Source organism: Schistocerca nitens, chromosome 2 (assembly GCF_023898315.1).
Source record: "Schistocerca nitens isolate TAMUIC-IGC-003100 chromosome 2, iqSchNite1.1, whole genome shotgun sequence".
NCBI lineage: Eukaryota > Metazoa > Arthropoda > Insecta > Orthoptera > Acrididae > Schistocerca > Schistocerca nitens.
The window spans coordinates 448,309,804-448,324,487 of NC_064615.1; the positions used below are offsets into that span (position 1 = coordinate 448,309,804).

A 14,684-nucleotide genomic window follows, 5' to 3' on the forward strand; every position below is an offset into this window, starting at 1 on the left:
CGAAAATATGAGAGGATGAGGGAGGAAATGTGATCAGTAGAATAATTATGCTCGTAATTATAGAGCAGGAAGAATGTGGGATGTGAGATGCTACACCAACAGTTTCCATGGATACACAGCTGTGTGTTGTGCATGGACAAGACTGTTGGTACAGTGTGGCTCTGAGGGTGTATGGTTTGTAAGACAATGAAAAAACATGGTAAAGAAAATGAACAGTAGGCACTGAGTAGAGTGATGTCTTAAAGAAAAAGTACAAAGGAAAACATCAATGGGTTATGCGATGGAAGGTAAACTGTTAGGCAAAATCAAACAGTGGAAAGCCCAGGTTATAATATAAATAGTAGTATGAAAAGGTTAGATTGCTACTTACCATGAAGGTGACATGTTGAGTTGCAGATGGACATGACAAAAGGATTCTTACATATAAGCTTTCAGCCAAAGCCTATTTCAGAAAAGAACACACCCATTCTCACAAGCAAGCTCATCTTTCACACACATGACTGCTGTCTCAAACTAGACTGCAACAGAAATGTGTTGAATGGGAGCAACAATCCGGAACATGGGGTGGTGGTGGTGGGAGAGTAAATAGGAGGGTACAGATGGGGAAAGAGGAATTGGCATTGCGTGGCAGAGCATACAGGGCTGGAGGAATAGAGGTGGCAGGACAAGCCTGTCAGGTGCAGCATCTGAGGGATGTGGATGGGGGTGGGGGGTGGGGGTGGGGGGAATATGGAAATTGGAAGGAGAGGAGGACAAAAGGGGAAAGACTGGCAGGTGTACTAGCAGCTAGCAGCAGATAATGCTGATGACAGTCAATGAAGTGTGAGAAGGTGACAGGACTGAGAGTGTGGAAACATTTGGGGGGGAGGGGGGGGGGACAGTAGATTACCATAGGTTGAGACCAGAATGATTTTGGGTGCAGAGGATGTGTTGTAAGGATAACTTCCATTTGCTGCTGGTGGAGGGTAGGACCCAGATGGCCCAGGTTATGAAGCAGCCATTGAAATGAAGCATGTTATGTACTACAACATGTTCTGCCACAGGGTGGTCCATTTCATTCTTGGCCATAGTTTGGTGGTAGCCACTCATCCTGGTGGACAGTTGGTTGGTAGTCATACCAATATAAAAAGCTGATAAATGACAGCAGCAGTGCTGGTATGTCACACAGCCACTTTTACAGGTGGGCAGGCCTCTGACAGGGTTGGATAAGCCCATGATACGACTGGAGTAGGAAATGCTTGGTGGGTGGATTGGGAAGGTGTGTGTTTCTCTCTCCTGAAGAAGGCTTTGGCTGAAAGCTTATATGTAACAATCATTTTGTCATACCTGTCTGCAACTCAATATGTTATCCTTATGGTGAGTATCAATCTATTCTTTTCATGATATTGTTCATATACCAACCTGGACTTCCCATTATTTGATTTTACCTAACAGCTTGTTTTCCATCCCACAACCCATAAATGTTTCTGTGTGTTACTTTTTTCTCTGACACACTACTCTACTTATTGTCCACCCTTTCTCTTCTTCTTTGTATGTTTTCATCACCTTACAAACTGCATACTCTCCCTGTCATGCTGTGTCAAAAGTCTCATCCATGCACAATACATGGCTGCATAACTGTGTGGACTGTTAGTGCAACATCTCATGCCCCAAATTCTTCCTGCCCATAATTATGTGTATAAGTATTCCTATCAATAACATTTCACCCACATCCTGTCATATTTTCATGTGTTATTTTCCACATGTACCTGTGCCACATGAACTGATGGATCTCACTGATCCCTCCCCCATCCCCCTCTTTCCTGAACCCAACACGTGCATTCTCCCATACCTCATCTGTTCTGTCCTTTTCCAGGCATTTTTTACATATTTTATGTACTTGTGCACATTTTTAAGTATTTGTATGTATTTTTGCATATCTAGAAGTATTTTTGTGCGTCTTTTCCTACTATCCAGCGCCACTCACAACCACCTAACACCTTCATTTGCCTATTTCGTGTGTCATTTCCCATCTCCTCAACTCCATCCTTTCCATAATGGACCCCTTTTCCATATTTCTCCTCCAGATCCTTGAATACTGCCTAAACCATGGAATCTCCCCTCCAGACTGATGACCATAGATGTTAAGTCCAATAGTGCTCAGAGCCAATCTCCCCTCCCCAAATGGCCCAACCATGTGGATGCCTTTCTCCAGAGCCCACCCCTCCTTTTCTGTCCCTCACAAACCTGATACTGCAAAAACGAATCTCCATGGCACAGACATCAAAGACCAACTCTGTTACCTCTGCAAGATACTGCTACTGTGTAATCCCTACTACACACATCACATTTCTGAAACTGATTCCCTTGTACACCAGCATCCAGAACAGCATTCCAGGCACCACCTCCATAATTTATCCAGCCTACTGACATCCTACTGCCGCCTTGGAGCATCACAATACAACCCCTATATTACATGCAGTGATCCTTCTTGTCAACCCTTCACAGCACCCAGACCCAGCCTAGCTGACCTTTTCTGCTTGCCACATCCCCCAAAACTATCTTCCAACATGTTACTCAATCCAGAGCCAAAACAATTCCAGCACACTGTTGTTGATCTTTCCACCAAAATCCTCACAGAAGTTTCAGTCCTATCCAAATGCCTCGTCTTTAGCCCTACATCCAAATTTAACCATGTTGCACTTGTCAAAGACCTACTCTCCATCTCCCAATCCCTGCAAGGGAAACTTTTGTTTCCCACCAGTTCTTCCCACCAAAGCCAGCCTAATACCAGCACTGAACCATGCCTCTCCCAGCTCACACCACCATCCAACTGTGACCCTCCCCTCCCCTCCCCCCCCCCCCCCCTTATTGCTGCCACTCCCAACCTAACCTGGTCAGTTGCCAGGAATTCTTTATCTTCAGTTTACTTGGCCTCACTATCCTTGTCCAGGTTACAGAACACCAACCTTTTGGCAGAAGAAAGGACAGCCACACACAGCCATAAAAGAGATCCTGACCCTATCATCCCACCTGCGGACCACTACTGTCATTATGAACCACTGTGAGTACCTGGTGGAAGGCCTCTGCCAATTATCTGACAACTCTAACTATAAATTATGCCACAATCATCCCTTCCCAAAAGTGAAACCCAACTTCATATCCCAGTTTAGAGTCTTAGGCCCTTCCCAGAACCTCTTCCCTGTATCCATTTCTCTCCTCACTCCTATGACTCCCCATGCACCCACCTTCTATGTGCTCAGCAAAATCCACAAACCCAACAACCCTGGTTTCCCCTTTCTAGTTTGTTATTGTGCTCCTATTGAAAGAATTTTGGCTCTCATTGACAAAGCACCTCCAACCTATTGCCCAAAGTCTAGCCTCCCACATCAAATATACAAACTACTTCCTTCACCAACTCTCCACCATCCTCACCCCTTTACTTTCTGAATTCCTACTCATCACTGTTGATGCCATTTACCTATACACCAGCATCCCTCATGCCCGCAGTTAAACACCAGCTATCCCAATGTCCTTCACACTCCATATACACTACATCATTCCTCATACACCTTACTAACTATATCCTAACACCCAAGTACTTCTCCTCTGAAGGGAATGTATATAAACAAACCCATGGCACGGTGATGGGCACCTGCACAGCACCCTCCTATGCCAACCTGTTTAACGGCCACCTAGAGGAAACCTTCCTAGCTTTCAAAAACCCCTCTCTGATAGTTCTATCCGCATCCATGTCCACGTTAAATTCACCTACCGTCAACAGTCCCCACATTTTGATAGATGACATCCCTTCCACATCAAAAAATCTCTCCCATACATCCTGGCCACCCAGGGACAGCATATCTGCAGTGACAGAAGCTTCTTTGGCAGTGTATGCTCAGGGTCTCAGAAAAGCCTTCACAGGCAGGGACTCTCCCCCAAAACTAGTCCACAGTCTGATTTCCTGTGCCATATCCCCACACCCCAATCTTCCTACCATTCCAAAGAACTAGCTACAAAGAAGTGTCCCCTTCAACACTCACTTTCGCCCCAGACTGGAACAACTGAATAACCTCCTTCATCATGGCTTTGATTATCTATCATTATGTCCTGAAATTAGGGACAACTTACCCAAGATCCTTCCCACCCCTCATAAAATGGTGCTCCATTGCCCACCCAACCTCCACAATATCATAGTCCATCCATATACCACTCTCCATCCCAACCTCTCCCCACAGGGATCATATGCCTGTGGAAAACCTAGGTGCAAGACTTGCTCAATCCATTCACCTAGCCCTTCCTCTTCCAGTCCTATAACATGCTTATCCCCTCCCATCAGAGGATGCACCACCTGCGAAAGTAGCCATGTTATATCCTATCTATTACAGTCATTGTTGAGCATTTTATGTTTGTATGACTACCAACCAGCTGCCCACCAAGATGAATGGTCATTGCTAAACTGCGGAAAAGTGCAAAGTGGACCACCCTGTGGCCCAACATGCTGCTGTACATAACATGCTTGATTTCAATGACTGCATCACAGCTTAGGCAATCTGGATCCGTCCCCCACCACCAGCTTTTCTGAACTGCGCAGGTGGGAGTTATCCTTACAACACATTCTCCACTCCATAAATTATCCCTGTCTCAATCTGTGTTAATCTACTGTCCTCACACTCTCCACCCAGCTGTTTCCAGCCCCTGTCCTGTCACCTCACAATTGGCATCTCCTTCCCCACATTCTCCACCCAACTGTTTCCGGCCCCTGTCCTGTCATCTCATCACAATTGGCTTCCCCTTACTCTCACTGTATGCTACTCTCTGTTGGCACACTCACCCATCTTTTTTCCTTCTCTGCTCCTCTCCTTTCCACTCCCGTTCAACACATTTCTGTTGCCGTCTGGCGATAGTGGTCATGTCTTCTTTTCTGAAGAAGGGTTTAGCAAAAAGCTTGCATGTAAGTCTTTTTGTCATGCCTTTGTACAACTTGTGTCATCTTTATGGCCAGTAGCAGACTGTCCTTTTCATAATATTGTTTGGTAATTAAAAATCCATGATTTGCTAGGTAACTCATAATTACACATGCAAGGAAATGACTCTTGGTACATTAATTTCCCAGAGTGTTTCAAATATATGATGTGAGATCACACTTATTATGTATAATTTAGTCTATAATATATTTTAGTCAGCATAGTAAATTGATAATTTTTTTAAAGTCTAACAATGTGTTTATGAAGACTGAACAATATATATATAAAATATCTGCTACATATATGGCGTGGCACTTAAATCTGGGCAAATGAAATGTTTTTTAAAAGCAAATTTATTAAAACAAAATACAAATGAAAATGAAAATCCTTTTATGTATAAGTAATGATATCTTTCAAGAGTAACATTACTTGATGTAACCCTCTTCAGCCACAATGGCCGCCTCCAGCCTTGTCCTGAAGAAATCGCATGCACTCTTTAAAACAGCACTGTCCATATTCGTGAGTGCTGCTTTGATACTAGTGTGTAGAGGTGCTACATTAGGATGCCTCATCTTATTGGTAACTCTTTCGACTACGCTCAAACATAGTAGTTGAGGGGGTTCAAATCTGGGCTATTCAGGGGTCAGAACTCCCTTGAACAAAACATGTCAACCTTATCTGAGAGCCAGTTTAGGACTAAGTGGCTCATACAAGGTCCTCCTCTGCCCTCCGATGCATTGTTCGCTCACTGACATTGAATACTGATGCCAGTTTCCTCAGCGATTGCCCTGCGTCCTCTGAAATCAGCACTGGAGCCTTTTCGATAACTGCCGCAGTTCATGAAACATGTATTCTCAAATGAGATTTCCTTGCCGAGTTAATGGAAAGTCCCCAACTATTTCAGTAGGTGAATGCCCAGCACAAAGACTTTCAATAATCCAAGCTCTTTGGTTGTACTCTGCACTTGTCTGTAACATCTTGGCCATTTTGAGGTTCTGACTGTTTACTAGATACTTAAGCTTTCAAGAACGTCAGTCACAACCTCTGGTGGAACTACGATATGGCAGGAAACTCAAATTGAAATTTGTCCAGATTTAAGCAGTGCCCTGGATTTACTTTTGATATTCTGATTCCCTACACTAGAAAACTGTCATCACTTATCCCTCTCTCTCTCTCTCTCTCTCTCTCTCTCGATAATGTTCCATATTGAAGTAATGTGGTTTAATGTAAGATATCACATACAGTGGGCATAATAAACATTTTTAAGACAATATTATGAATAGGATAGATAAAAAAGACCAGTGGGTGCTTTGATAGAAGTGAAGGTGGTATGGTACTGGGATGGGAGCAGGGAAGGCGATAGAGATTAGCGAACACCCCCTCCCCCTCCCTAACCATCCAGAGCACCAGCAGCCCTATCCTGCTCCCACTCCATGTCTGCATGCTCCAATAGGAAGGACTACACCTTCCCCCACCCCTATCCTGCCCCTTTCCCCCAGCCTTCTCCTTACCTCTACCAGCCATACCAGATTCTTCTCCCATTGGACAGAGTTGCAGTCTTCAGCCTGGCCTCAGTGGCCAGTAACAGTGGGTATGCATGTGTTTGTGTGTTTTCTTTATGAAGAAAGCCTTTTGGATGAAAGCTTAAATGTATAGCAGTATTTTCATTGTTCCTGTCTGCAACTGAATATCTCCTCTATATGGTGAGTATCAATCTATCCTTTTCATAATATTGTCATTATTCCAACCTGGACTTAACATTATTTTTAATTTTTTAAAAACACTTCTTAATATTTTACAGTACTGATTGTAATAAAAAATCCTCCCCTTGCCCCTGTGTTATACCTTCTGTTTCTTTTTTCTCCTTCTCCTCCCTCCCATCCCTTCCATTGCTCTCTCTTACTACCCTTAGCCCCCCCCCCCCTGCCGCCCCCTTCATGCCAAAGACACTCTAGGACACTAAAAAAAGTGGAAGTTTCCTCCCTTCAGTACTGGGTACAGGAACGTGAAAGGAGATGTATTTACATCTTTTGGAGCTTCCTTTATCTGGTCTCCTAACCCAACGAATTGACAGGTCACAGGAAGGCATGGATCTCAATGACAATCACCAGATGGCACTACTATAATCTGCAAGCACTGCTGTTGCCACTGCAGCACTAGCCACAGAAACAGTTTCATCCTGCTAGCCTATTAGTGACTGCAGCTGTCCTTTAAAGCCTGCAGTGCAGCTGCTTAGACAGTCAGTTATGATTTCACTGCACTGTTGTGTTGATTTTACTACCCTTTGGTATTCACTACATCTTAGGTTTTCAATTTTTGTTTATTTGTTGCCTTTGTTATTCCACAGTGCCATCTCCATTATCTGTCTTTCTCTCATTATTGTCCACCTGTTTACTAGTGGCAGCTTGTTGTTGATACACTCAGACAGTTGGCCAATATCCACAGGTTCTTAAGTTGTTCCCAGTCTTATTTGATTCCGATCACTAGAATTGGCTATGAGATAAAAGGTTAGCAGTGTCTAATGGACACAAAGATTGTGCAACTTGTGAAACAGCAACAGCAACAGCTGATCTTGCAGCAGCAGGTGCATCAATGGTTACAATAGCAGTTTCAACAGCTGAAGCACCAGCAGCAAACTGACCTGTCCCATCAGAAAATTAAACTTTTGTCAGATTGCCTGCAGATTCCAGGTTCCAAACTCAACCAGTCTGTGGCCAGTTCCCAGGCAGAGAACTGCCCACTCATGTTCCTGCCATTTAGTAATGACAGAGGGTTGGGACATGTATTTGCAGCAGCTGAAGCAGCACTTTGCCACTTTTTGGATTTTGAATGACACTCTCCAGTGATAGCTCTTCCTTTCTTGGTCTTCCTTAGAGACATTTCTCTCACTAAAGATGGTGGCTTCACTCCTAAATCCTGTCATGCTCTTGTTCAAGGAGCTGTGATTGTTGCTGTCAAATTATCATTCACAATGATTCCATGGGGTTGCATTGTGCCTCATGTTCTATCGATACCATAGGCAACCTTGTCAGTCATACTGCTCATGGGTGATGTACTGAGTCGATACTGTGTCTTCACTTGTGAGAATCCTGCTAACAAAACTTTGTATGCCAGTTCTTCGATCTGAGACATAGTGGTCCAGTTGTCTCGATATCCAGGAGTACGCACTGTATCCCTCAAACTAGACAACCCTTCCTTGGACAAAATTTTGAAAATTGCACGTTCCTTAGAGACTACACAGGCAGCAAATGAAAGCTTCATGGCATGACCCAAAGTAACTGCAGTCCAGCTGCATCTCTGTGGTAGAATTCTTGTAAGTCTTTTTCCCAGTGGCAAAATTGTGATTCATCAATTTTGGACGTGTCAGTGGCGTTTGAACAGCCTGCCACACACCATTGGTGTCAGATGCAGCATCTCCCATGATGTCCTGACTGCTTCACTGTACACCCATGTGCAGACTGTCCACATTGCTGGGTGCATTGCACCCATTTTGAGAAAGATGGGTGTCTCCAATTTGTCTGTTATCAACCATCATGGGAAGCAGATGCCCTCCTCACATGCATCAAGGGACTGTGTGTTAACTTCAGGACTTCAGGCATTTGTTTTTCAGGGTGATTCTTCCACCACTAAATTGTTATCAACCTCACTGTTGAAAACCAGGAAGTTCATTTGCAGACACACACAGGAGCTACCATTTCTCTGATTAACCTCAAAATGTATGCTCATCTTTGTTCTTCTGATTTTTCTCTGTTCTCTTATTTCTCCTATGATGGCAGTTTGATTTCCCCCAGGGTCAATACACAGTCAACACTGCATACAAGAGGGTCGTGTGGCTAATAACTGTTGGTTGTTGATAGTCACTCAGCTGGCAACATTTTTGGTCTAGATGCCATCTCACTGTTTGGGTTTTCCATCACTGACAAGGTGCAGGTGGTCTCAGACACTCTTCCCTTTCAGGAGCTTGACGACCTTTGTACCACCTTTGCAGCCCTGTTCTAACCTGGCCTGGAATCATCACAGATTTCCAGCCTCAAGTTTTCTTACATCTACACAGTTCCCCATTTTTGCTGGGTACATCCTACTCCTGTTTCCTTACGGGGAACCAATAAGTGTGAACTTGGTCACTTCAATGAACATGTTAAAATTAGTGCATGTGCCACACCCCTCGTGGCTGTCAAGAAACCTAATGGCTCCCTCCAGCTATGTGGAAATTTTAAGTTGATAGTCAGTGCCCAGAAACAAGTGGAAACATATCCCATACCATGTACAGAGAACTTCCTCAAGAAGCTTGTCAGACTGAATATTTTTCTAAGGTAAGTCTTGCTGACATATAGTTGCAGATTCCACTGGATGAGGAATCACAAAACATTACAGTCTTCAACACTCTCTTTGGCTTATTCAAAGACAAGTGCTTGCCCTTTGGGGTCTGTTCAACTCTGGCATTTTTCCAAAGGTACCTGGAACAGTTAACCATGTCCATCCCTGCTTGTACTAACTACCTCAACAACATAATTTTCATGGGCACTACACATCAGGAACACACCTGCTCAACCTTTGTATCCTCTTTATCATGTTGATGCAGGGCTCAAGTGCCACTAACACAAATGCCAGTTTTTTAAGTACCTCAACAAAGAAGAAATCCAGCCCACTGACTGCAATCTTCCTGCAATTGGCTATGTACCCTACCCCCAACACTTACAGAAGTGCAGGCATTTCTGGGAAAGATGAATTATTATTGTAAGTTCCTTCCATAAGCAGACCACATTATGCATCCACTCAATCAACTGTGAAAGAAGGGCATTCAGTTCAGGTGGATGGCTGACTGTGAGCAAGCTCTCACACAGCTGAAGCAGCTGGTGCCCTTCATATGCTGCCTTATGCATTTTTCTCCATCATGTCCACTGGTTTTTCTGATGCTTCTCCTTATAGTATTGGTGCAATGCTGATGCGTAGGAAAGATAATGGTACCAACTTCATGCACCCAAGATGCCAATCCCCCCCCCCAGTCACAAATTGAAAAAGAATCTTTGGAAATCAGATTTTGAATTAAGAAGTTCCATGTTTACATATTTGGAATCAAGTTTACCATCATTACAGATCACAAACCTCTGGTAGCACTCAGCTTTCAGAGTGGACAGCACAATGGCTCCAGCACTGGGCGCTTTTCCTCAGCTCCTACAGTTAGCCACTAAATACAAACCAGCAGAACAGCAAGCAAATACAGATGCTCTCTCTTGTCTCTTGTCACCCAACCAGACGTTTGACCAACTGGAGACTTCATGTTTCCACATTGACATGTAATGACAGCACGATTGCGATGGGTTCCCCTTACAGCTATTCGCATCATTACAGTCACACACCGCAACCGTACATTACAGCTCATCCTGTGATGTGTGCTCTACAGGTGGCCTGCACACACCTCACCCAGAATTTATCATTCGTCTCCAATTTTCTCCTGCTTGATGCAGAGGCTGGTGCTCATTGGGTTGTCACTCCTCCATCGTGGACATTGGGGTATGTCACAGATGAAAGCCCTTGTCAGGTGACAAGCATAGTGGCTGGGATTGAAAAAAGATGTGGCAGTCATGGCGCAGAAATGTTCTACTTGTGCTCAGAACTGGGCTGCTCCTCCCCAGTCCTTCATCTCCAGGCCCACCTCCCCAATAATCCCTGGGGCAGCCACCAGTGGCTCATTGTCATGGACACTCAATCCAAAAACCCACATGTGTTCAGCATGGTGTCCATTTTCACTGTAACAGACATCAATGTCCTCATCCAGATTATAACCATCAAAAGGCTTCCTTGCACCATTGTGTCGTGTAATGGGCCCAATTCATGGCAATAGCTTTTGGACAGTTCTACACATCCAATGGCATTAAGCACCTGTTTAGTCCACCAGTTCACACATTCTCCAGTAGCAAAGTGGAGAATATGGTGCAAATGTCTAAAACAACAAATTTTAAATGTTTCCACCACCACGGCTGTGCTCACAATGTTTCTGAGCACCTACAGGACCACCCCTATCCACGACCTTAGCCTGGCGGAGCTCCACCATGAGTGGCAGCCATGTACTCCATTCCATCTTCTGGCCCCCTGCCCACAGAGGTCCAGCCCAGCACACCAAGGGGTACCCAAGGGAATCAGCTGTATAAGCACGTTCATATGGGGCAAAACCATTGTGGATTCCAGTTGAAGTGGGTGTCATCCATGGACGACACTTTACAATGGTTGACTCTCTGAAGGACTTGGAACACTTTCACACCTATCAACCCCATCCCCACCCATTGACTGTAACAGCATTAGTGGCTCAGTTGGACCTGGAATGCCCACCCTTGCTGATCTCGCACCTACATAGGTACAGCTTGCATTCCTGCACACAAGTGGCAGCTCCTGTGGACGTGGGCATGGAGGTGGAATCCTCAATGCAGCCTCCGCCCCTGCAGCCATTGTCACCTCTGCTGTCACACCCCAGTGCGCTGCAGATCCATGGGTGCTTCCCTCCAGCCAGCAGGCTTCAGTGCCAGGACTCCTCCCATGATACCATTTCGCCTTCCCTAACATCATGCTGTGCACTTCTGGACCTATGTACATTTTTCTGGCAGGAGGGATCTGGTATCCCATGTCAGCCAGTATGAATGCTCACCAGAAGGCATGGACCTCCATAACTGCTGCTGGATGGCAGTACTATAATCTTCAAGCACTTATGTCACCATTGCAGCACTGGCTACAGAGACACGCCCAGCCTGCTGGCCTGTCAGCACCCGCAGCTGCTGTTTAAAGCCAGCAGCACAGCCACCTGGTCAGTCGTCATTTCACTGTGCTGTTGTAGAGGATCTCACTACACATTGTTGTTTTGGTTATGGATTCACTACATCTTGGTTTACTCGTTGGACTTGTTATTCTACTGTGCAATCTCTATTGTCTGTCTCTCTCATTGTTGTCCACCTGTTTGCTCTGTGACAGCTTGCTGTTAACATTCTCGGCCAGTCTCCACAGCTTCTCGAGTCATTCCCAGTGTTGTTCAATTCCAGTCACTATACTTTATCCTAATGAAAGACTTTTTCTGCGGGATTTTTACTGAAAAGAAAGAGAGGTTACTTCAGAAACTGGATCAGGAGACACACAATGTACACCAGACAATTAGGAACTAACAGTGAACTAAAAACTTAAGCCCTGATTCAAATTCCAAAGTACTCCTAGAATGAGCTTTTCTAGTATTGCTAGCTATTGTTCAATAACACTTTCATTCCATCAGCTTCTTCTTCTCTGTTCCACAAGTTTTAATACTTATTATTTTAATTTCTTGCTTACAAGAGTGTCAGCAATAAATTCTCTACAAGAAAAATTATTTGTTACTTCAGTATAAATAAGTTGTTGTTACAAACATACAAAGCTTCAATCCCTGTACAGTTGATCTACTTTCTCCCTATGTCACAAAGACAGTAATGTGTACCACTATTTCACAGTTTGTAGCAGTGACCATTTGGCCAGATCTTCTTCTAATCCTTGCTGTCAATGTACAAAGATGTAAACTGCACAGTAATCACTTCTTACCAGTCATTACTTACCTTTACCAGCCTTTTAAAAAGTTGTAACTAAGAATAGCAATTGTTTAAGCACCTTATATTCATAATTTTAATCTTCATGTAACTTACAGTTTTTTCCTGTTAATTATGTACTCACTCAAACTTTTCTCAAAGTAATTATTATAATTTCCAAAGGAATTAGTCTCTTTTCTCAAAGTAATCATTTTACTGAAGTGCTTCTTGCAGTATTTGATATAATTATGATATACACACAATTTAACTCTATTTGTTCATAACTATTCTGTTTGCATAACATGAAGCCACCACAGCCACCGGAGTCTTGGACAGGCATGAGAGATGCTCTGGAAGAAGGCGCAGTTGCCCCACATGCAAACTGGGTGGGGAAAAAATATAAGGGTGAAGAGGATTGTCTTTTCCTTAATGTCTACACTTCAAAGGTCTTATATATCTGTAATATGCCTAGAATATTGCTATTGTTTTAGTACTGTTAGATCATAGGTTTTAAATAATCTTTGGTACTGGACATACAAACAGTAGCTTCATAAAATGATCACTCTGCTAACTTAAAATACGTAGTACTAAGTTTCAATACTCAACTAAGTCATCATATGTTGTGTTCACATTCATTACCCTCTAGTAAACAAATTAATGTAAATTATCACTGTGTGAAAAAAATATGACATCAAAATATGGTATCCCAAGATAGACTATAGTCTGTTTATAATGAGTTGCAACTTTTGACAGTTCAGTCCTTTAACATCAGCCAGTTTGTTTACTTGGTAGCATGGAGGTTTTGATTTGTACAGCACTACAAGTTTCATTTACTCTACCTTATATATGCTATGTTCAACATTACCCAGTGGAATATTTCTTTGTACCCAGAGCAAAATATCCGCTTTCCTTCACTGCATTGTTGGAGTGTTGTCTGCCACAATGGAGTGGTATGGCACATTGTCCATCATTATTGTCAAATGTAGAGTAATATTTTGTAGCAGATCTTCCCAGCTATGGATGAGGTCTTGGGCAGCCAAGAGAATCTTGTGTTTAGAAGTGCAGCACTATTATTATTAATGCTATGCAAACAGAACACCTGTCACAATAACTGATGATGCAAGAACACTAAAATGCCAGAAAATACCAAGAAATCTGACGAACATACACTCCTGGAAATGGAAAAAAGAACACATTGACACCGGTGTGTCAGACCCACCATACTTGCTCCGGACACTGCGAGAGGGCTGTACAAGCAATGATCACACGCACGGCACAGCGGACACACCAGGAACCGCGGTGTTGGCCGTCGAATGGCGCTAGCTGCGCAGCATTTGTGCACCGCCGCCGTCAGTGTCAGCCAGTTTGCCGTGGCATACGGAGCTCCATCGCAGTCTTTAACACTGGTAGCATGCCGCGACAGCGTGGACGTGAACCGTATGTGCAGTTGACGGACTTTGAGCGAGGGCGTATAGTGGGCATGCGGGAGGCCGGGTGGACGTACCGCCGAATTGCTCAACACGTGGGGCGTGAGGTTTCCACAGTACATCGATGTTATCGCCAGTGGTTGGCGGAAGGTGCACGTACCCGTCGACCTGGGACCGGACCGCAGCGACGCACGGATGCACGCCAAGACCGTAGGATCCTACGCAGTGCCGTAGGGGACCGCACCGCCACTTCCCAGCAAATTAGGGACACTGTTGCTCCTGGGGTATCAGCGAGGACCATTCGCAACCGTCTCCATGAAGCTGGGCTACGGTCCCGCACACCGTTAGGCCGTCTTCCGCTCACGCCCCAACATCGTGCAGCCCGCCTCCAGTGGTGTCGCGACAGGCGTGAATGGAGGGACGAATGGAGACATGTCGTCTTCAGCGATGAGAGTCGCTTCTGCCTTGGTGCCAATGATGGTCGTATGCGTGTTTGGCGCCGTACAGGTGAGCGCCACAATCAGGACTGCATACGACCGAGGCACACAGGGCCAACACCCGGCATCATGGTGTGGGGAGCGATCTCCTACACTGGCCGTACACCACTGGTGATCGTCGAGGGGACACTGAATAGTGCACGGTACATCCAAACCGTCATCGAACCCATCATTCTACCATTCCTAGACCGGCAAGGGAACTTGCTGTTCCAACAGGACAATGCACGTCCGCATGTATCCCGTGCCACCCAACGTGCTCTAGAAGGTGTAAGTCAA

At 44.6% G+C, this 14,684-nt stretch overlaps 2 protein-coding genes across 2 annotated transcripts in view; both read left to right on the plus strand.

Annotated features, from left to right (window-relative positions):
• The window catches only part of LOC126236311 (esterase FE4-like), a 128,625-nt gene that overhangs the window by 57,974 nt on the left and 55,967 nt on the right, over positions 1-14,684 (plus strand). The window contains exon 4 of the mRNA XM_049945520.1: positions 12,793-12,930. Within this exon, the coding sequence (XP_049801477.1) occupies positions 12,793-12,930 (138 nt within the window). The remainder of the gene's footprint in view (positions 1-12,792; positions 12,931-14,684) is intronic.
• LOC126236312 (juvenile hormone esterase-like) overlaps positions 1-14,684 on the plus strand; it is a 557,639-nt gene that overhangs the window by 57,396 nt on the left and 485,559 nt on the right. The gene's annotated exons all lie outside the window — the stretch shown is intronic.